The sequence below is a fragment of the Candoia aspera genome, chromosome 4, assembly GCF_035149785.1.
Source record: "Candoia aspera isolate rCanAsp1 chromosome 4, rCanAsp1.hap2, whole genome shotgun sequence".
Classification (NCBI taxonomy): Eukaryota; Metazoa; Chordata; class Lepidosauria; order Squamata; family Boidae; genus Candoia; species Candoia aspera.
Window position 1 is genome coordinate 39,497,785 of NC_086156.1, and position 21,094 is coordinate 39,518,878.

The 21,094-nt window shown below is 39.2% G+C and overlaps 1 protein-coding gene across 2 annotated transcripts in view; it reads left to right on the forward strand.

The window, feature by feature from the left end:
* Positions 1-9,648: 9,648 nt before the first annotated feature.
* The window catches only part of NR1D2 (nuclear receptor subfamily 1 group D member 2), a 30,312-nt gene continuing 18,866 nt past the window's right edge, over positions 9,649-21,094 (forward strand). The window contains exons 1-2 of one of the 2 annotated variants that reach the window (XM_063303889.1): positions 9,649-10,073; positions 17,876-18,136. In XM_063303889.1, the coding sequence (XP_063159959.1) occupies positions 10,058-10,073; positions 17,876-18,136 (277 nt within the window). In that variant the 5' untranslated portion in view covers positions 9,649-10,057. The remainder of the gene's footprint in view (positions 10,074-17,875; positions 18,137-21,094) is intronic. The other variant, XM_063303888.1, reaches the window with a different exon arrangement.

Below are 21,094 nucleotides of genomic sequence, written 5' to 3' on the forward strand. Positions count from 1 at the left end.
CCAGGTGTTTCGGTGAAAACATATCCAGTAGTTTTGGATGTGTCATTTAGTAATTTAGTTTCGATAGCAGATACTATTCTGACAGTAAAGCTGAGTAGCACTAGTCATACACAGCTCCAAATTTGCTCCAGAAAGTTGTGGGTCATCCAGATCAAATTTGGCAGGGGAAGACAGAATACATTTGAATAGTGCTTCTAGCCTTCTAAACTGGTATCTGTTGGGAGGCAAACCACTACAAAGAAATCAGTGACTACTGTTTTTGTCTTGAAACTTAGTCTTATTTCTGTCTGGCGATGTTCCAGTGAGCAAACTGTACAGAGTTCCCGTATCTCAACTAATGCTTCCTGAGAGAGGGAAATTGCATTACCAAAAGGAATACTTTTTGTTGTTGTTTTTCCCCATGGCAAACCTGTCAAGAGAAATAGAAGATGCATCTAGGGCAAACAACACAGACCCCCCAGAAAGTTTCCCTGATCATAATTGAAGAGCTGGTTGAAATAAAAAGCAGAGAAGCTCAAACCTGAGAGTTCGTAGTACTGTTGTGCCACTGGATCATTTTTGTCTTTCTACCTCCTGAAGTCAATTTCCCTCATGAAACATTTTTGGCCAAAGAGCTACCTCTCTCCCATTCCATGTTTCTATGGGTGTCTGTATTGCATGTGTTTTGCTTACTTTAACATCTCTTTTGTACACATACACAACAAACAGCAGGATTCCTGGCAGACAGACCTACTCATACTGATCTCCTGGGAGTCTGATATTCCAGCATAAAAAGAAAAATACCAGTTATCTGATCTCTCTCACAGTAATGCCAAACTGGTCACAGAGGTGCACTACTCAGCGAACAGACGGGGAAGGAGATTTCTCCAGATGACTTACTGGGCCGATTGGAGTGAGCAGATCACTATCCCTGATAGTGTCATTCCCCAGGGTGTCCTAGATTGTCCCCATGGGAAATTTTGGGTCAGAAGTAGAAGGAAAAACGCATTTCCAAACTGAAACGACTAAAGGCAGCTCAAGACTGCCTCAGCAACAGGCTGGGGATGAGATGGAAGCAATATTGTGAAGACTTGTCACTCAAAAATTGTTAATAAAGCATCTTTATGCTGCAGCATGCAGATCATGAGGATGAACCTCCAAAATATTGCTTAACCCAAAAGGGAATCATGCAATATATTTTTATGAATGTAACTACGTTTTTTCTTTTCAGGTCTCAGGTTCAAGCATAGAATCAGCGTCAAGAAAATGGTCTCAGTTGCAATGAATTTTTTTTAAAACCAGTGTGATCTGTTCCCCAATTTATGTATTGTACAGACAATTGATTTTTATTCTTTCCAACTCTACAGAACTGTAGAGAACAGAACTAGGCCAAATTTAGTGTGCAGGGAGAAGCCAGCAAAACAAAGATAAAACCTTATTCAGATTAGACCAAGGGCTGTGGAGAAAAAAATCAGAACCAGTTCCCCTGGTGCATCCCTATAGGAGAGATGGGAAGCCACTCACAATGTTGCTGACTGTTCTATTCAAAGCCACCCCTCCCTTCTGGTCATGTGACCCAAAGTAGAGTTTGTGCAGCTCATCCTGTGTTTTCCAGCTGCCTTAACACATGTATACACAAACACAACAGCCACAGCAAATTACTTGGTTACATAGAAGAAAACAGAAACATTTATAGCCATTGCTATAAAGGGCTTGGAAAAAAATCTAGGAACCATGCTATGCATGCTTTCCCTACCTTGCTATTTCTGAATTCTTCAACTGCCTTTATGCATGCTGACATAGGTAGTTCATGAAATAAAGCATACAACTGCACAAATATTCTGGTTTAATAAAAAAATACACTTTTAGATTTTTTTTCCTAGGCAAACTTTTAATTTTGGTTTTGATTGATTAGAACTCTATCATAGGAGAGCCTTGAATGCAAATTCAGGATTTCACATTGCCAAAAATTATGTGTTTCTCTAATATTTTCAGGATTACATGGTTTATATAGTTTATATCATACATAAATACATCTTACTTAGTCTGATGGTTATCATAACACACATGAACCTATACTACATGAACTCCATACTCCTAGAGCTAATTACTAATTTTTCATGCTGGATTCCACTAGCTTTAACCCGAGCTGATGTTGAGAAATTATCCTCTGACACTGAAATTATTGGGTCTTAATATATATGTTGTAAAATACACTATTACTGATTGTATTATTGTTATTATTTTGCAAATCATAACGCAGCATAACAATTCAAGTGCAGCAATATTAGAACACAAATTGCTTCCATGGCTTGGAAGCTAAGGAAGTTTATATTTAATATAGAGGAAAAAGCTTTCACATCCAAGATTAACAATTGGCTAGGATGTTGTTAAAAGCTGCACAATGGAAGAAAAAAATATATTCAGAATAACTTACAGCCTTGTACACCAAACATGAATGACACATCGTTCAATGTTTAAAATACAAGCTTTTCCTACATTGTATGTCTATGATTAAAACATACATTTTCTTTTCATGCAGAAAACAGCATAAACTAATCCTGCTATACTGCCAAAACTTTCATTAAGTATTTCTAATGAATCATGTAATTTTCATCTTGCTTAATGTCTGATATTAATAAAATGAGAAAGGATTTTTAGTGAAGAGCTGAATAGCAAGAGAGAATGCTCAATCTTTAAAAAATATAGAGATGTGATAACTCAAGTGCAGAGATTCTTCTGCCTGATTATTCTCTTATGAGTTAAGGATTCAACATTAAATTATGTAAGAAATGAATTATAATTTAAAATTTGATAGCACATTTATAGTATATTAGGAGATCAGTTCTATTCAGGGTATAATAAGGTCCAAAATAATTCAGATAGCTAGCTATTATAAGATGGAACTTTTATACCACATTTGTTTAAGGATGTTGTTTTGATTTACTGGTTGTGCATGAGCACTACAGCAAGCCACAGAAGTGGCAAGAAGCATGAACCCTAGAATATGACCCCAGTTCAAACTGCTGAAAACTGGTAGCAATCTCCATTTTTCAGCAGATTAGAGTTTTCTTGTTTTCTTTTCTAAAGAAAATAGCATGTTAAGTAAGCATCTATATGTATTTAATAACAAAACCCTCCCCAAAGTCCAAAGAAATATAACCAAAAAAAAAAAAAAAAAAGGCCAGAAACTGTTCAGAGTGCTGGAAAGCATTTGGCCCGAGAGATCAGGAAAACACACCAGGCGTTTATATAAAAATAAGTGTATTTAAAGAAAGCATAAAACATAAACAGTTTCCAGATCCAGATCCCTGGATAGGCACAAAAGTGTTACAAGCTCATACACTCACACACGCAACGCTGGAAGAGAGGCTGCTGGAAGGGAGGCTGCAAAAAACAAAACTAAAACCTTCTGGTGACAAGTTGCCCCCAGGCAATCAGCAGCTTTTCACACCCCAACCTGAGGACAAATAAGCCTGACCTTCTGACTCTGCCAAAGTGATTTGTTACCGTAGTAACCTCTGCAGCTAAAATTTCTGGCAGAAAAAAACATATATCAACAGAAACAACATCTATGTTGATCAGTACACCTTTATGATGCCTGCAAGCCATGGCTTGCAAAACACAATGGCTTAGTTCACACATGCTATAACTCAAAATCAAACAAACTACATTTTGGTGTAGTGCAACTGTAAACCATGTCCATCTGTTTCAAATATTCCACTTTGGTTTCCAAGTACAGCCAACAACATGTAATGAAATGTAAAGTATTACGTTCCTGTGGATTGGCATGTTGTTTATAATTGAAACTAGTGATAAATTTCCAGACTCTGCCAACTAAAGGAGAATGAAATGGGCTACAAATAGTGCTCAGATCTTCTTGGTAAAACTATTTTTTCTGAATTGTTTTTATATTAAACAATTATGTATAGAAATATGTATATAATAATATGTATAGAAATATGTATACAATAATACAATGAAAAACAAGAACACATATCAGTTAACAAGAAAAATAACTTCTAAACTTGCCACTGCAAGGCATTTATTTAATTCAATTAGCAATTGAAATATATCTTTATTTGGATTTTCAGAAAAATTAGTAGGGATGTACAAAACTGAACTATTCTCTAGAATTTTCCATTTTTCTATATTTCTCCTGCAATGTGTGGATCCAGATCATCTGGAGAACACCAGAACCATGCATTTTGAACACAACTAAAAATACACATATCATTTATAAATATATTAATGCCATGATGGCCTTAGTGAAATATCTTACTTTACTTAGTATTATTTACTAATAATTCAGTAGTGAAATTGAACAGAATAGGTTAGAATGAGCATCCTCTTTGGTTCCCCTATTTACTTGAAAAGATTCTGTATTTGAGATGTTGATGCTAATTAATATTTTTACCAATGAACATACGTTATAGAAATTATTGTCAAATCTCACTTTTTTAGAAGTTTATACACTATGATTTTTTTTAATCTAACAACAGCAAAGCTAGTGGGAGTTTAGTGCATTACAATTACTGTTCTAATTGGATCACTTTGGAGAAATATAACTGTTTAAGAACATATTTAGTACTTTGGTCAATCATGGAGTAAATACGTTTTGGTATTGAATTAAGAATGCATCAATGTATGATGACTTTTGTTCAGAGTTTTTATTTGGCTTAGGAAGATTTATTTTCAGGAATTTCAGCTGCTGTGAATATGCAATATAATTCACATAGATATGCCAATAATTTTTAAAAATATATTTTTAATTTAAAAAGATTTTATTGGAGAGCATAAGACTATTTCATTTCGTTTTGTTATTAAATTAAGATAACCTTTATGCAAGTGTGGTTTAAGGTGGTCACAGCTTAGGCAGATTGGGCCTTAGAAAAGTGCCCCCAGCCAACAGAGCATCAGGATGAAGCAGGCTGTGGGCAAGCAAGGGTACAAAACCACAGAGGCTATAGATGACTGCCTCTGTTACTCAGCTAGTGAGAGAGGCTAACAAGGTTTCCAGGCAGGGAGGTCAGGTCCATTCTTGGGCTCACACAACTCTGTTAGCCAACCATTAAATTGGGATAATGGAATGTTTAAGCAAGCCAGTCTACCCACTGGCTAATGCAGCTCCAAGTTAACCAATGGGTAGATTGGGCTGAGAGGAATTGGGGTGGGGTGGGGTGGGGTGGGATGGGGGGTCTAAGACTATCCCTACCCTAACACAGCTCAGTATTAGCCAATGGTAGATCAGACCAATACAATCATTCTTCTAAGCAGGATTTTACTATGCAGTGATTTTTGTATCCCATATTTTTTAAAGATTCATCTTTAATTTTTAGTTCCTGTTCTGTATTTTATTATGAATACACAGGCTTAACATCTAATATTGCAAAAATCAATCAGCAATGTTAATATAGGGCTCAGGTGAGGAGGGCTCCAAACCTGGTGTTGCACTGGACCCCCAAATTCTTCAAACCAGCCCTACCTTTATATTCCTTTATTAATGTTGTAAGTTTAGAGTTTACTATTTAGTTTGTGACTTCACTATCCTCAGGCTTGTTGGTTATACAAATGGAATATTCTATAAATGCATTTTGTATGTACTTTTGCTTGGTAAAAAGGCCCAACTTTTGTCAATTATATTAGTAGTATAATTTTTCCTCTCTAACAGGGGAAGTTAATAATTTAGATGGGCAATTACCAAATTTATAACATCCACATTCTCATAATCCATTGCTAAGAATTTTAACTGTTTATATTTAAAGAGGTAAAATCTGCAGGACTCCCAGCTTCTTATAAGTTTAAGCTCAAGGTACCAAATCTGACAAACAACAGTTCTGTTGTTCTTCAGAATCTTAGGATTGTGGCAAATGATGAGAAAAATCATCCTGGTTCCTATCCTGTTACCAGGCAAATAGCAGGGAAATAGAACTATGGATAAACTCTACAAATATAATTATGTTAACCACATAAGTAACATTTATCTTGCTCTGCAGGAAATTTTAATTATGTATTGGTTTACAGATGCAAATCCAAAGTAAATTCTAAGAACAATATATCTTAGGCAGATTTAGAAGTATTATACCATAAATGGTACACAGGTAACTTCGGGGTTTAAAAGAAAGGCTGTGGTAGCAAAAGCAGAGTCTGGCTCAATCAGTAAGTGATAGCTGAAAGAATGAAGTTTGCTCAGACCTAGCTTTGCTTCATTCAGATCCTTCCAGAAGGATAACTCAAGAGAAGAACTCCATCTGGCGGGGACCAGGAAGCGGGCCTTCTCTGCAACAGCCCCTGCCCTTTGGAATATCCTTCCCCCGGAAGTGAGATTGACTCCCTCCCTCCTGGACTTTAGGAAACAACTAAAGACCTGGTTCTGTTATCATGCCTGGGGCGGGAGAGAGAGTAGTCATTCCTGGGGATGGTTAGTCTTTTAGAAGGACATTGCTCTGCTTGCAAATCACAGAGAACTTCAGCCTTTGGGGTTTGTATCATATTTATTTCATTATGTATTATAGTATTTTTACAGTTTTATATTTTTCTTATTTATGTTTCATTGTAAACCACCCAGAGTCCCTTTTGGGAGATGGGCAGTGATAAATTTGATTAATAAATAAATAAGAGAAGAATTGCAAAATAATTGGTGCAAGTGATCTGCATTCTACTTTGCTGAATCCAGAGTCAATCTGGAGAAAAGGGCACATCCAGACAAACCTAATGTTCATTCCTTTGGTCTATGAGGCAGCACAAATTTGCTCAGCCTCCACAGCCAATCACTACCCTGCCTCATAAATGAGGCTGGTCAGTGTTGCTGTCCTAAAAGTTTGCACTGGGACAAGTGCAAGGTTCAGTGATTGGTTGATTTTCTCTGGGGGAAAAAAATCCACCAAGCACTCTCCCTAATGTGGGGTGGACCTAGGGCTAGTAGAGAATGCAAGAAGGTGAGAATGGTGGGTTTAGCCATCTGATTGAACCTGATCTGTGGAAGTACTGTATGGAGATGGAGAATCTCCAGGAAAGTTTTATCTGCAAGAGACATTTTTAATAATAAGAATGGCTATGTGAATAATTAGTGAGGATAACAAATTGCATCACTGTATTTCTACTGCAAAATTTTTTTGTCAGTTCTATAAGTCATTCTGCAAAGATACTATACTAAGCATGATATCTGTTTAATGTTCTAAAAATCGTATTTTGCAGTCACAAAAAAAGAGTTCATGAGAACGTAAGAACAACCCTGCTGGATCTTCAGCTGGTATTTGAAGGCATGCAGCCCTATATCCTGAGATCATACTAAGGTTCAAAAATGAATAGCCTTTGATAGGCCTATCCTCCATGAATTTATCTAGTCCCTTTTAAAAGCTATCCAAGTTAGTGGTTATAATCATGTCCTGTAGTAATGAATTCTACAGGTTAATATATATCACGTGAAGTATTTTCTTTCATATATTCTAACTTTCTTCATTGCAACTTCACTGGATGACCTGTTGGTCATGTATTCTGAGAGGAGAAAAACTTCTCCCTGTCCACTTTTTCTATGCCAAGCATAACTTTATACACCTCAATCATGTTCCCTCTCAGTTGTCTTCTTTTCAGCCTAGACTAGTCCTTTCCATATAAGGAGTTTAGGCCCTCTCGGCCTCTTCTACCCTTTCTCCAGTTCTATTGTACCCTTTTATCATACCCAATATGGCAAGCATAACTGTACAAGGTATTTCAGATGCCGACATACCATAGATTTGTAAAAGGACATTTTTAATCTTTGCAGTTTTATTTTTAATCCCTTTCTTATCTCTAACATGGAATTTGGCTTGGTGCACAATGAATTGGCATCTTCACTGAGCTCTCTACTATGACTCCAAGATCTTTTTTTCCATTAATTACAGAGATGTCAGTGTATTTAAGAAGTCAGGCAAAGAGGGAAGTGTTCTAAACCTTAAATGAATAGTATTTGCGATTTATTTGACTTGTTGATGCAATTTAAATAAATCTGTCTTGTTTTTTATTACCTTGAAAAAATTTTATCTGCTTACTTGGTCAGCTCACTGCATTTCCCTAAACCAGGATTTCTCTGGGAGACCATGATTTGTTTAAAAAATCATTTTAAATTCAGGAAACTTCACCTTAAAGAGGTAAGTTTCGTTCTTTATTTTCAGTTTAAGAACACTGTTTGCATATATACAGGCCTACACATGAAACAAATGTAACTATTTTGTAACTTGTGGCCTATATTCGAGCCTGAATGAGAAGGGGTTCCCTGAGGCCTGAAAAATATTTCAAGGGGTCGTCCGGGGTCAAAAGGTTGAGAAAGGCTACTCTAAACCAAGATCATTTATGAACAAGTTAAAAAACACAAGTCCCAAGCAGATATTTTACAATGCAAATTGTTTCAGAGTCGGTTCAAAGGCATTTTTTGTGTGCAAGAAAGGCTTATTACTAACATTTCTGTTAATGACACAAAGTACAGAATTAATTACAAGCTACATACAAGCTTAATAATTTTATTATATATAACACTTAACCTGATTTTTTTCTACATTTACCCAATATCAGAGGCTTATTTAGTAAGAGATGGTGGTGATCAGTAAATACCCCTAAACAATGACATTTCTTTTAATTGTTTTATTGTATTATTATAAAACAGAAGTAGTACATTATATTCTTTGGGTACAGTAGTGTTTATACCATATTGACCAGAGATTATTAACACTCTAATGTTTAGATAACTTAAAGCTTTCAAGATAAAAATATAAACATTAACTATCACTCCTAAAATGTCAATGTTGATAAGCATAAAGTAGTTTAAATTTTACATCCAAAGCTAATGTAGCATTAATAAACAAGTGCAAAATACATAGAACTAGGGTTTCTGTCTTAAGCTTAATACTTAGTACTAAGGTCTCCACTGTATTGTTATTTATTATTTAACAAGGAAGTTTCATCTACATGTGACTTAACCTTATAAAGCTTTTGGAGACACAAAACACTTCTGGAGATGTTTCTTTCTACCTTGATCAAATTGTTTAGATCCGGACCATATCCCATGAAAGTTTGTATCATAATGAATGTATTAGGTTTTAAAATGAAGAGCATATAATACATATCCTAACGATCAAATTCAAGGCAGGAGGCTTTTCCTGTCTATTCGTGGGTGAGGAAGTTGTAAGAAAGGTAACTGCGGTCAGATGAAGGAGTTGATAAGGACAGAAAGCTCTGCCAAAAACCAGGTGATAATTACCATAATGCTACAGTAGAGTTATTCAAGAGAGTGAAAGCACAGAAATTTCCTTTCTGACCCAGGAAAGAAGTCCAAAATTCAAAGAAAGCTGCAAGTCGGCCATCTTCCGGAGCAAGCCGCACGCCTGCTTCTCTGCCCTTACCTGTAATTTCTGGTGCGGGGGAACCCGCCCTGGGAGTCTGGGCATAGATCGAGACACGGGTCCGCCTCACCACGCGGGATTACACGAGAGGATGGCTCGCTCTTTCCAACCCCTACCCCTTGGCCTCCCGAGGGAGAAGAAACTGTGTCACTGGGTGAAAGACGCCCAAGCGCGGCGCAGGCGGAGCGAGGGCAGGTAGGGGAGAGATAGAGGTGCAGAAGCACGTGGGCCGGCGCCGCACTCCCGCTGACTCTCCTCCCTGCTTAGTTGTCCGGGGGAGGAGGAAACAGCAGCCGCAGCCGCGGCCGCAGCAGCCCTGACAAGAGCCAACTCAGCAAGAAACTTCCTCAGGAAGGCTCGGCGGCTGCTTCTGCTGCCGTTCCTTCGTCTCCTCCCGCCCAACGCACGAGGCAGCTCCACGCACAGGGCAGGCGGGTGCACCTCCCCCGAACACAGCTGCCGCAGTGGCTCCTTCTGCATCCGCACGCAGGTGGGAGGCACAGGAAGGGGACCCAGAAGGAGGCGCCCCCCCGCCCCCCGCGCCTTCAAGGCTGTCACCAGAGACGCAGTGGGGTGGGCTTCTTAAGCGGGCGGCTCTGGAGGCTTTCGCGAGGGCCAGCCGCAGTCCGTCCCACTTCCTTCTCCGCTTTGGAAAACCACGGCCCTTGGCAGCAGTTTCTTGGAAGGGAAGGAGGGCAAGCATGGAGCTCAGCGCCGGTAAGAGGATTCTTTAGTGGAATGGGACTCCAGAACCACAAATACACAGAAAGAAGGGGGCATGGGGTTCCCAGAAGAGGATGATTAGAGCAGAGTTTCGGCAGATGGAGCGGGGGAGATGGTGCTTTGCATTTCAAGCAGCTGCCTTTACTAAGTGCGGTCCTTTCCGCCAGGGTCTTGACCCCGAAGGGCGCCTTATCGCTTTATTCCCGTTTTTCTGTTCCAAAAGCAAAGGAGCACAGAGTAAGACCTGTGGCTTTTACACCCGGGGTGGGGATGGTCGAAGGGGTTTGGAAAGCAGCTGGTGAGGTTTGTGCTGACGGAAAGGGAAGACCTTGGCTTAGGATCTGCAGGAAGAGGTGAAGGAATGCGAGGTTACAATCTGCTGGGGGTGGGGGGGGTGGGGGAAGAAGCGGCCAACAGCCCTTTCAGAAAAAACAACGCGTCATGGAAAGGGGGGTTGGCGAGAAGATCCCCCTCTTTAAGCTTGATGCAGATCCAACCCCTTCCTAGGGATCACAAGGTCATGATACTTCAGAGGGGATCAGTTGGGGCATTCGGTCTCGGCGGCAGGTTTGGGCTCGCCGCCGCCCCTCCTTCCCCATAGTTGCGGCCCCTATTTCCTACCCAGCTGTTTCCAGCGCCTCACATGGACTGGCCGGCTGAGCCATGTGCGCCCTTTGTTTACGTTCGGTGCCAGGCGCGCCCTCATTGGCTCTGCCTTGCTGAGATGCCCAGATTGCATAATTGCGCCGGGGCTGTCTTGCTGGGAGACCGTGTGGACTGACACGTGTAGCCAGCTGGAAGTCGTTGTTTTGGTGACCTACATCCAGGCGCGGCGAGCAAGGGACACGTGGGGCCGGAGGCAACGGAGACGACTTATTCAGTCACGCCCGTCGCCTCTTCTCACTCCGCCGCAAAGTGGTGATTTGTACTTGGTGAATAGGAGTTGCTCTGCAGACAGAAAGTGTCCGAAGGCGGCCGCTTCCGCTGGAGCACGGAGGGCGCGCGCCAGGAACCGCGGAATGCTTGGCCGGACGTCCCCAGTTGCTGGGCGGAATTCTGTCACTTTTTGGTCTCCAAGTGATGGAAGGCTAGGTATCTTTAGCTTGGTTAACCGCGCATTCCCTATGTAGGTTTCATCAGGAGCATGACCCATTGAATTTAGAAAACCATAATCAGGAATAGGACCGGAGGAAATATACTGCTCAGTTGTGCATTTTGGCTTTCTTTTCTGTTTTCTGTCATTGAGCCACATGGTGATTACATTTTATGACCCTGAGCTATCCCATATACACGTTTATATGTTGAATTTGACGACATAACAAGTAGATAGCTGTGTAGGTTGTATAGGACTCCACCTCCTGTGTAGACAGCAGTGAAGGAATTTTAGCCCAAGAGATCTAAAATTTGCCTAATTAGGAAATATGATGTACGAAATTGTAGCAGTTCTATACACAATCAAGAAGTTGAGTTCAGTGGTCTGTTTTTGGAGAAAACAAGGACAGATAGGATAGCAATGTTAAATATCTTCCTGGTTCTGGAAGAAAAGATGGAGGCTCAGAGGTGAGGTGAACAGTTTTCTTTGAAAAACAAGAAGAGTTGCCGGGAAATTGAAAGGAGAAAGAACATATGGGAAGCTTGATGATATTGTCACTAACTAAATGATGTGGCTCTATTTTCCTGGATAACTTACTGCAGTTATTTCCCAACTTATTTATGTATTTACTTACTTACAGGACATACATGGCTGCCTATCTCATATAAATGACTCTAGGCAGCTCACAACAATCCATAAAAACCATAGTTAAAAAGGAAAGTACCCTTCCCCCCAGGTGCCAGACCAAACATCCTCCCAGCTCAACCTACATCCTAGCCCGATGCTTGGGGAAAGAGCCAGGTCTGCACAGCCCTCCAGAAGGCTAAAAGGAAGCAATACCTTGGAATAAATCATATTGAATTTACTTGTACTGTAGATCCTTCTGAGCAGACAAGTGCACAGTTCCTTTTTATTGAAGAATAGCCTGATGCTGAAGATACTGTCTTGAAACCTACTCAGACTGAGTTCATGGTTTCTACTTTCAGGTAAACATTTGAAGGAGACACTATGCTATTTGTGTCTCCTTCAAGGGCATTTTGTTTATTTATAAACTCCAGTCTAGAGTTAGGCGTGCTAGAAAGCATTTTCAGTAGGTTTAGAATATCTCACTATGCTATTTGTGTCTCCTTCAAGGACAGAAAGCACTTCTAGTTATTTGTAGTTTTTCTTATGCGTGTATGCCCATGTGATAGGAATTGAATCATCACTGAGATCTCGCTCTCACATGGACTACGGACTGTGGTGTTTGTAATGTAACAGGCTGCAGGAGGGCTGCAGAACAATTTTCTCTGATGACTGAGCTTACGCAATAGATGTAGTCAGCTGGTATAACCTGTATAGACTCCAGAGAGGGTTGCATAACTGAGCTGGGCGGTTTGCCTAAAACTGTGAGAATTGGAATGCTTTTCTGGTTTATGAAAGACTGGATAGTGGAGGGAGTGGTTCTCTCCCTCCCAATTCAGTAACTGTAGAAAGTATAGGAGTGCAGTATCTGTGTGTAATTGCCCAAAGTTACTCTCCTGAAGTATCTATAGCGCAAGTTGACTAAGCCTGCCAATCTAATGGAATTTAACAGAAAAAAATTATGTAACAGGATGTACATCTTGGAGAAACAAAATAAAGTTGAATTGCAAGGTGATAGTTTGATGATTAAGAAAAAGTTTTAAAGAATCTTAAAAGATATGTGTGGAATGCCAATTACAATTGCTTTCTTTGGGGTCTTTCTTAGTATATAGTGTCAAAAATGTAATAGAAAGGTATGAGAAAAAGAACATAAAAAGATCTTTTCTGGATCAGATGAAGTCTTTGTAGCTTCTAGTAATGGTCAATTATAGATTCAGAGAAGCCATTATTTAGCCTTTTGGCTAAGAACAAATGTAGTTCTGAGAAGCCCACTCGCATTCTAGCAGAGTAAAAGCAACTTATAACTCATAGAATTAGACTACCCCAGAATATAGTGCTCTGTTTATTAGTTGGCAGGCTTTTTCTTTATGAATTTGACTAACATTTCATTAGTTACATATTTATTAAATCTGGGTGGTATATAGCATGAAAACAATTTAAAATACAATAATACAGAGACTATGGAAAACAGACATCCAGAGAAAGAATGCCAACACCACCAAAACAAATGTCCCACAAAGAGTCCATTAACCATTTTGCCCAAGGTCTGGGGGAAAAGCCAGGTTTTAAGGGCTGGTTTAAATAAGGTCAGCATGGGGGCCATACAAGTCTCTGGGATTACATCATTCTAGAGGGTAGGCCTTCTAAGAGAGAAGGCCTACTTCTTGGGTGACATCAGATCAAGCTGTCTAATTGATGGGACCCAAGGCATGCTGTCTTTGGCTGATCATATAGGATGAGGGAAGCTATGGAAGAGAGACAGCCCCTCAAATTACCAGGCTCTATGCCATGAGGGCCATCTAAGCCAGTAGCCCTTCTCACACCTTATGGCAGCCAAATCTTTATGTCAATTGTACATTGCTTGAAATAGTTCTTTAATTTTTTTTCTGGCCTGTCTTCAGTTCACTGCCATGTATACCCCTGAGTTACATTGCTATGAAAGAGAGGGAGGCAGTTTCTTTTATCTGTTTCCTTGACACCATTCATAGTTTTAAAATGGGTTGTGTTTTGCCTTGTCTTTTTCCTGCACTAAATTCTGTCTGTCCTTGTAAGGAAAGGCCATTAATCACTCTAATTTTCTGCACATCACTGTGAGATAGATTAAGAAGAATTGTATAAGAGTATTCCATATGGAACCACAAAATATTTTTGTGTATTTATTTTTCTGTGCCATCCATATAACATGGTACTTGACAGTAGAGGACAGAATAATGGCAGGAGATGGATTATGTAAAAGCGTAATGTGGAATTTGTCATCGTATTGTTGCAAACCGAGCTAACCATTGACCATGATCATCAAAATGAAGAATTTGTAAATACATAAATGAAATTAGGACTTTTTTTCTCCATTGTATTTCATGAATAGGCAACATTTTTTGTCTATTGCCCATTCATTTTTCCGTACTACCCTGATTAATTTGATGTCAGCATTATTATTTAAGGGCATCAAATAGTAGTTGTCTCACTGTAGATTTTCTTTTACTGTGAAAATGTTTCCTATTTTTCCTCTGGGCTCTTTTTTATTTAACTGATTCTTTATGCATAAATTGCTGAACCACTTGGGGTGGCTAACATACACATTTGAAAGTATTTGTGTATTTTAACAAGTTGGCATTGGGGTGAGTACATTACAGAATGATTTTCAACCAAGAGGTATGCTTAGGGCCATCAGTGAGTGCTAAATCATAATAATTATATTCCTCTGTACTTTTTATGTTCTAATCCATCTTCTATACAAGTACTATAGTATTTATGTACTACTAATTATGCTAAGTGAACATAGTTTTACATGTCCAAAGTTGGCATTTTGTTGAAAATCTGCAATATGATTAGATGAGAGTTGTGTATTTTAAAAAATCTGGCAGAAGATAAATATTTTTTAAAGACTAAATTAAGAATAAATAGAGTCAGTTAAATATGGTTAGAATTGAAGTGACAATATCTTTCATGTGTAAACTCAAAATTTAAAGTCAACTTTTGTTAAAAGATCTGTTATACTTGTTTTATCTCTCATTTTGTATGATAAAACATGAACATAGGTTGCATGTCCCACATAAGCTACTATATTGTTTTGTGGGAAATTCTGTTAATACTTAACGTAAAGGTCCGCATAGTTAAAGCAATGGTGTTCCCATAGTAACATATGGCTGCGAGAGCTGGACCATAAGGAAGGCTGAGAGAAGGAAGATAGATGCTTTGGAACTGTGGTGTTGGACGAAAATTCTGAGAGTGCCTTGGACTGCAAGAAGATCAAACCAGTCCATAGTCCAGGAAATAAAGCCAGACTGCTCACTTGAGGGAATGATATTAAAGGCAAAACTGAAATACTTTGGCCACATAATGAGAAGACAGGACACCCTGGAGAAGATGCTGATGCTAGGGAGAGTGGTGGGCAAAAGGAAGAGGGGCCGACCAAGGGCAAGGTGGATGGATGATATATGGACTCATCCCTGGGGGAGCTGGGGGTGTTGACAACCGACAGGAAGCTCTGGCGTGGGCTGGTCCATGAAGTCACAAAGAGTCGGAAGCGACTAAACGAATAAACAACAACAAAATGCAACTGTATGTAGGATATTAAGGAAAAACATCATAAAAATGTTAGGAGATCTACATCAGAATTCTGTGTCTCAGGACAAATTAAAACACTGTTTTTGTAAAATAGAGTACTGTACACATTTACTATTTGTTTGAGAGTATCCTTGATTTTTTTCTTCTTTTTCTTTTTTTTCAATCTACTGGAAATAGTATTCCATTTTTTAAAATTTATCTTGTTTGGCACAAAGCAACAATGACAGATGTGTCCCCATGTACCCATATTATTCCCTGCTTTTGCAATTCCATTCGTAAAACCTGTTATTCAGATGTGATTTTTATTGTAGTCTTGTTCTCTTCCATTCACTGCAAATAATGGGATTATGTATGAAATCAGCACATGTCTAGGTAAGTGCACAGGTTAGGACTATGTTCTGCAAATTTAGAAACCGTTCTTTGTGTGTGGTTCTTATTAATGTTATCATTTGAAATGACTCTCCCTCTGAGGATCTTTTGTTAAGGGTACTTGAAAAATCAAAGTATCAGCAGGAGACTAACTGAGGCTGGGATCTTATTCATGTTTACCTCTTAGAAAGCCTTACAAAGTGCCCTGGGATTTCTTTCCCCTTATATGTAAATAACTGTGCTGTAATACTATAAGTTAAACACATTTATATCAGAGTCAGTTACATTTAACTCTTGATTTTTACTTCCAGTTAAGCTACTTGTATATTCAATGTTTTGTGGGAAAGATTTTTGGGTTCTTCTTGTTCTAAGATGGCACTACAGGAGACATTGCATTTTCCATTACATAGCTCCATTTCCCTAACTCTTCATGATGCAATAGAATTAGCCATTTGACACACATGGTATTTATTTTTTCCTTCCTAGTGTTTTCCTTATTAATGCCACTGCTTGGTGCTATTAAAGTTTAAACTCAGTAACTTCATAAAGGGTAGTGCAGAAGCATCAAGACAGGTTAATCTCAGTTACATGCAAACTCAATTACATGCAAAAGGGCCCAATCTGCATGATAAGCTCACTATATGATGATTATATTATTATTTATTTATTTATTTGATTTCTATAGCCACCCATCTCAGCAAGTGATTCTGGGTGGCTTACTATAGAACAATTAAAACAATTACAATTAAAACAATTAAAATACAAAATAAGTATAGATGGCTGCTAAGTAAGCAATGTATGGATGTTAATATAACCAAGAAACCGGACCATTGACATGCTCATGTGAATCATGGAGTAATTTTAAAAGACCATCCATAATTGTGGCTATGGGCTTGAATGCATGTTTTCATTATCTCCCATTTTATGCTGAATATTAGAGAGCACACACTGATATCAAATCAGTTGAAAGTTATTTAATATTGGGTCACATCTAAGAGAGAATGCTAATCTGTATTTTTCATGCAAAATGCTATTAAAGTAAGGCTCTTAAATTGCACTTCCCAAATTCTGCTCATTGTCAGTCCTGGTACCCTTTTGATCAGAATTTGGCCCACTTCCAGGGCACACTTAAATTAGTTATCCTGTAGTTTTTGTATGCACTCCTAGTCCCTTTTCCTTTGAATAGGGAGGCAGTAATGTCATGCATCCAATCAATCATGTATAAATGAAATCTTTGTGCACATGTTAAACAAGTTGCTAGGTACTCTGTAAACAAGCTACATTTCAACATTTCTGCAATTACACCTGCAGCCTTGGGTTTTTCAACATTCTAACAGCATTTATGACTTCCTTTTCATCAGCTTTTTTCTTGGACATAACATTTATAGCATTTATTTCAATACTGCTATTTGACATATCGCTGTCATTCCCATATAAATCTCTAAAATACTCCTTCTAGCATTCCCTTAGTTCAGTTTCATCCCAAATCATTTCATCACTTTTGTTTTTAATTCCATTCACTCTGGTGGAGGTTCCTTGTTTAGCCTTTTTCACTTACTTCCAAAGTAATTGTTTATTTCTACCAAGGGCATTTGCAATATTTGAAATTTTGTTAATTTGTATCAGTCAGCATATATAAAAAGTTTTAATATATTCTAAGAGTTGCCCTTCTGGAGGGTCATTTAGCCATTGTATGACCTGGGAAACTTGCAAACTAGCTCTCCAAGCTCTAGGCAAACTTTAAAAAAATGTTTACTGCTGCTGAAAGCTATGCTATATTTTATAAAGTGTTTCTATCAGTGCAATCAAGACAGTTTATTGGCTTTTGTGTTTTAATGGCTTGCCATACCTGCTGCCTAATAGATACGAAAATCAAAGTGCAATATCTTGGATTCACCACCAATTATTTTTCTTGTAACTTCAGAAAACAAAAGCAACTTAGACTTTATTTGTTTTTTTCCTCTAAGCAAATTCTCTTGTTTAGGGTGATGTGAATCTCAGGCTCCGATAGTGTTGTAGGTGCTGATTTCTGAATCCGAAAATTAAAAGGCATTTGGAATAATGGTATAAAAAGAGGAGGAGAGGGGGAAGCTGACATCTGACTGAAGGTAGTAGTTGTGCTCCTGTGTTCCTTCTTTTCCAGGAAGTGTAATTGCTTACATCAGTTCTTCAAGCTCTGCATCTAGCCCAGCCTCCTGTCACAGTGAGGGCTCAGAAAATAGTTTTCAGTCCTCCTCTTCGCCTGTACCACCATCACCAAACAGTTCCTCCTCTGAGGGGAGCTGTGGTAGCAAGAGCAAAGAGCACTCTGATGGAGGACCAAACAGTGACCAGTTAAAGAATCACGCTAAGGCAAATCAATCAAGTGGAACCTCAACAGCAAAAAGTCCTAATGGATTTACAAGTAAGTACTGTACTCTTTGGCAGAAGACCCAGTTCTGACATCATATTTCCCAGCTGCTTTCATTTTTCTATAACCTGTAGATTCTCCTTTCTCTTCCCATGGTTAGCTGTTAGGATTAAACTGGTATTGACTTGTTTGGTAATTGAAGCTTTGAAAATCCTTTCCAAATCCTGGCTTCCAGTTGCTCTTTGGATGAACCCTAGTTAGACATACCCATATAACAGGGTTACAGTAAATGATAGAGGAGACTAGCAAGAGGAGGAACTTGTAACATCTGAATTGATCTTTAGGTTATCCACAGTAAGTATAATTTAATAAAATGTATTTATCTGAAGCTTGGCAGCAGATTGTCTGTAGCAGTAAATCTTCAGCACTTAACCTCTCACCTCCTTTCTTCTAAATAAACTGGAGTTCCAATGCTCATCCTCTGTCATACTGGCATACTCCTGTTCCATACTTAAAGTGGGGCCAACATTAAATTCCAATTAATTAGAAATTGAGAAATGTTTACAAAGGAACCCCAGTCTTGAAATCTCCCTATTTAAAACTCAAGAGACACAGCAATTTAGAATTGAGATTTTGGAATCCCCCGGCATTGCTACTGATGGAATATACTAGTTCAAATTGAGAAAGGGGCATTCTCATTTCAGAATGAAAGTAAACAAATAAGGTTAATCTGTGTAAGAGAACTGTGCACACTTTGAAAATAATTTAGAAGTGCTTTAGATCTCATATAAGCACAAAATCTCTCTTCTATTAGATTTCCACTGCTTTAAGGAATACTTATCAAAGTTAATGTGACCTTTAAAGTTAGTAGCACTTCTTTTCCAGGCTTGTACGGAAGCCTGAAAAATAGGGAGCTGATTAAAAAATAGCAGAGGAGTGTTGCACTAGCACAAGGTCCAAAGCATTTCTTCTGAATCATTTACCAAGTGTGCACAATCCTAGCATCTGAAGTGTTCTTGGAGACTGTTTCAGAGTAAAGTATTGAAAATACATTTAAAAATAATTCAGTTCCACCCATCACAATGTCCAGGTTTTTCTGCTTGCATGACTTAAAGTTAAGAAGTCTGTTTCCCAACAGGCCTGATTATGGGATTTTTTTGTAATATCTCATTTGCTTGTCTGCAGTTTCTTAAGCTCTCAGTTGCTAGTGTCCCCCATCCTTAATTTCTGTACTTCTTAGCTTGGAGACACCAGCCTTTGAATCTGGAACTTCTTAGGATTGCAGCATATTTGTTTTGGAACTGCACATTTGCTCTCACTTACCAACTGCCTTGTTTAGCTACCATTTAAAGTTACTACAGTTGTAAAAAGCAGCTGTGCAACCAGTCCTCGCATTTACGGCCGTTGCAGCGTCCCACAGTCACATGATCACCATTCAGGCACTTCACAACTGGCACACATTTACAACCATTGTAGCAGTCACATGATCACCATTTGTTAGCTTCACAACCAGCTTCCAACAAGCAGAACTAATGGAGAATGTGGAAGTGAAATCGCAAGTCACGGTCACATGATATCTGTCGCAGTCATGTGATGTCTTACTTGACCACCACCATGATTCACTTAATGATGGAAGTGGAAGTGACATCGTAAGTCCAGCACAGTCATGTGATTTTTTTGCTTAGCAATGGAGTTGCCAGTCCCAATTTTGGTTGGTAAGCGAGGACTACCTGTACAGTGCTAGGAACTTGTCACTACATTAAAACAAAACTCAACAGTGATACTTCAGTTTGCTGTTTATTCGTTTAGTCACTTGCGACTCTTCGTGACTTCATGGACCAGCCCACGCCAGAGCTTCCTGTCGGTCGTCAACACCCCCAGCTCCCCCAGGGACTAGTCCGTCACCTCTAGAATGTCATCCATCCATCTTGCCCTTGGTTGGCCCCTCTTCCTTTTGCCTTCCACTCTCCCTAGCATCAGCATCTTCTCCAGGGTGTCCTGTCTTCTCATTATGTGGCCAAAGTATTTCAGTTTTGCCTTTAATATCGTTCCCTCAAGTGAGCAGTCTGGCTTTATTTCCTGGGGGATGGACTGGTTTGATCTTCTTGCAGTCCAAGGCACTCTCAGAATTTTCCTCCAACACCATAGTTCAAAAGGATGTATCTTCCTTCTCTCAGCCTTCCTTATGGTCCAGCTCTCGCAGCCATATGTTACTATGGGGAACACCATTGCTTTAACTATGCGGACCTTTGTTGTCAGTGTGATGTCTCTGTTCTTAACTATTTTATCGAGATTTGTCATTGCTCTTCTCCCAAGGATTAAGCATCTTCTGATTTCCTGACTGCAGTCAGCATCTGCAGTAATCTTCACACCTAGAAATATGAAGTCTTTCACTGCTTCTACATTTTCTCCCTCTATTTGCCAGTTATCAATCAAGCTGGTTGCCATAATCTTGGTTTTTTTGAGGTTTAGCTGCAAGCCAGCTTTTGCACTTTCTTCTTTCACCTTCATCATAAGGTTCCTCAGTTCCTCTTCGCTTTCAGCCATCGAAGTGGTATCATCTGCATATCTGAGATTGTTAATGTTTCCTCCAGCGATTTTAACCCCAGCCTTGGATTCCTCAAGCCCAGCATGTCGCATGATGTGTTCTGCATACAAGTTGAATAGGTAGGGTGAGAGTATACAGCCCTGCCGTACTCCTTTCCCAATCTTAGACCAGTCCGTTGTTCCATGGTCTGTTCTTACTGTTGCTACTTGGTTGTTATACAGATTCTTCAGGAGGCATACAAGATGACTTGGTATCCCCATACCACTAAGAACTTGCCACAATTTGTTATGGTCCACACAGTCAAAGGCTTTAGAATAGTCAATAATACAGAAATAGATGCTTTTCTGAAACTCCCTGGCTTTTTCCATTATCCAGCGGATATTGGCAATTTGGTCCCGAGTTCCTCTGCCTTTTCTAAACCCAGCTTGTACATCTGGCAATTCTCGCTCCATGAATTGCTGAAG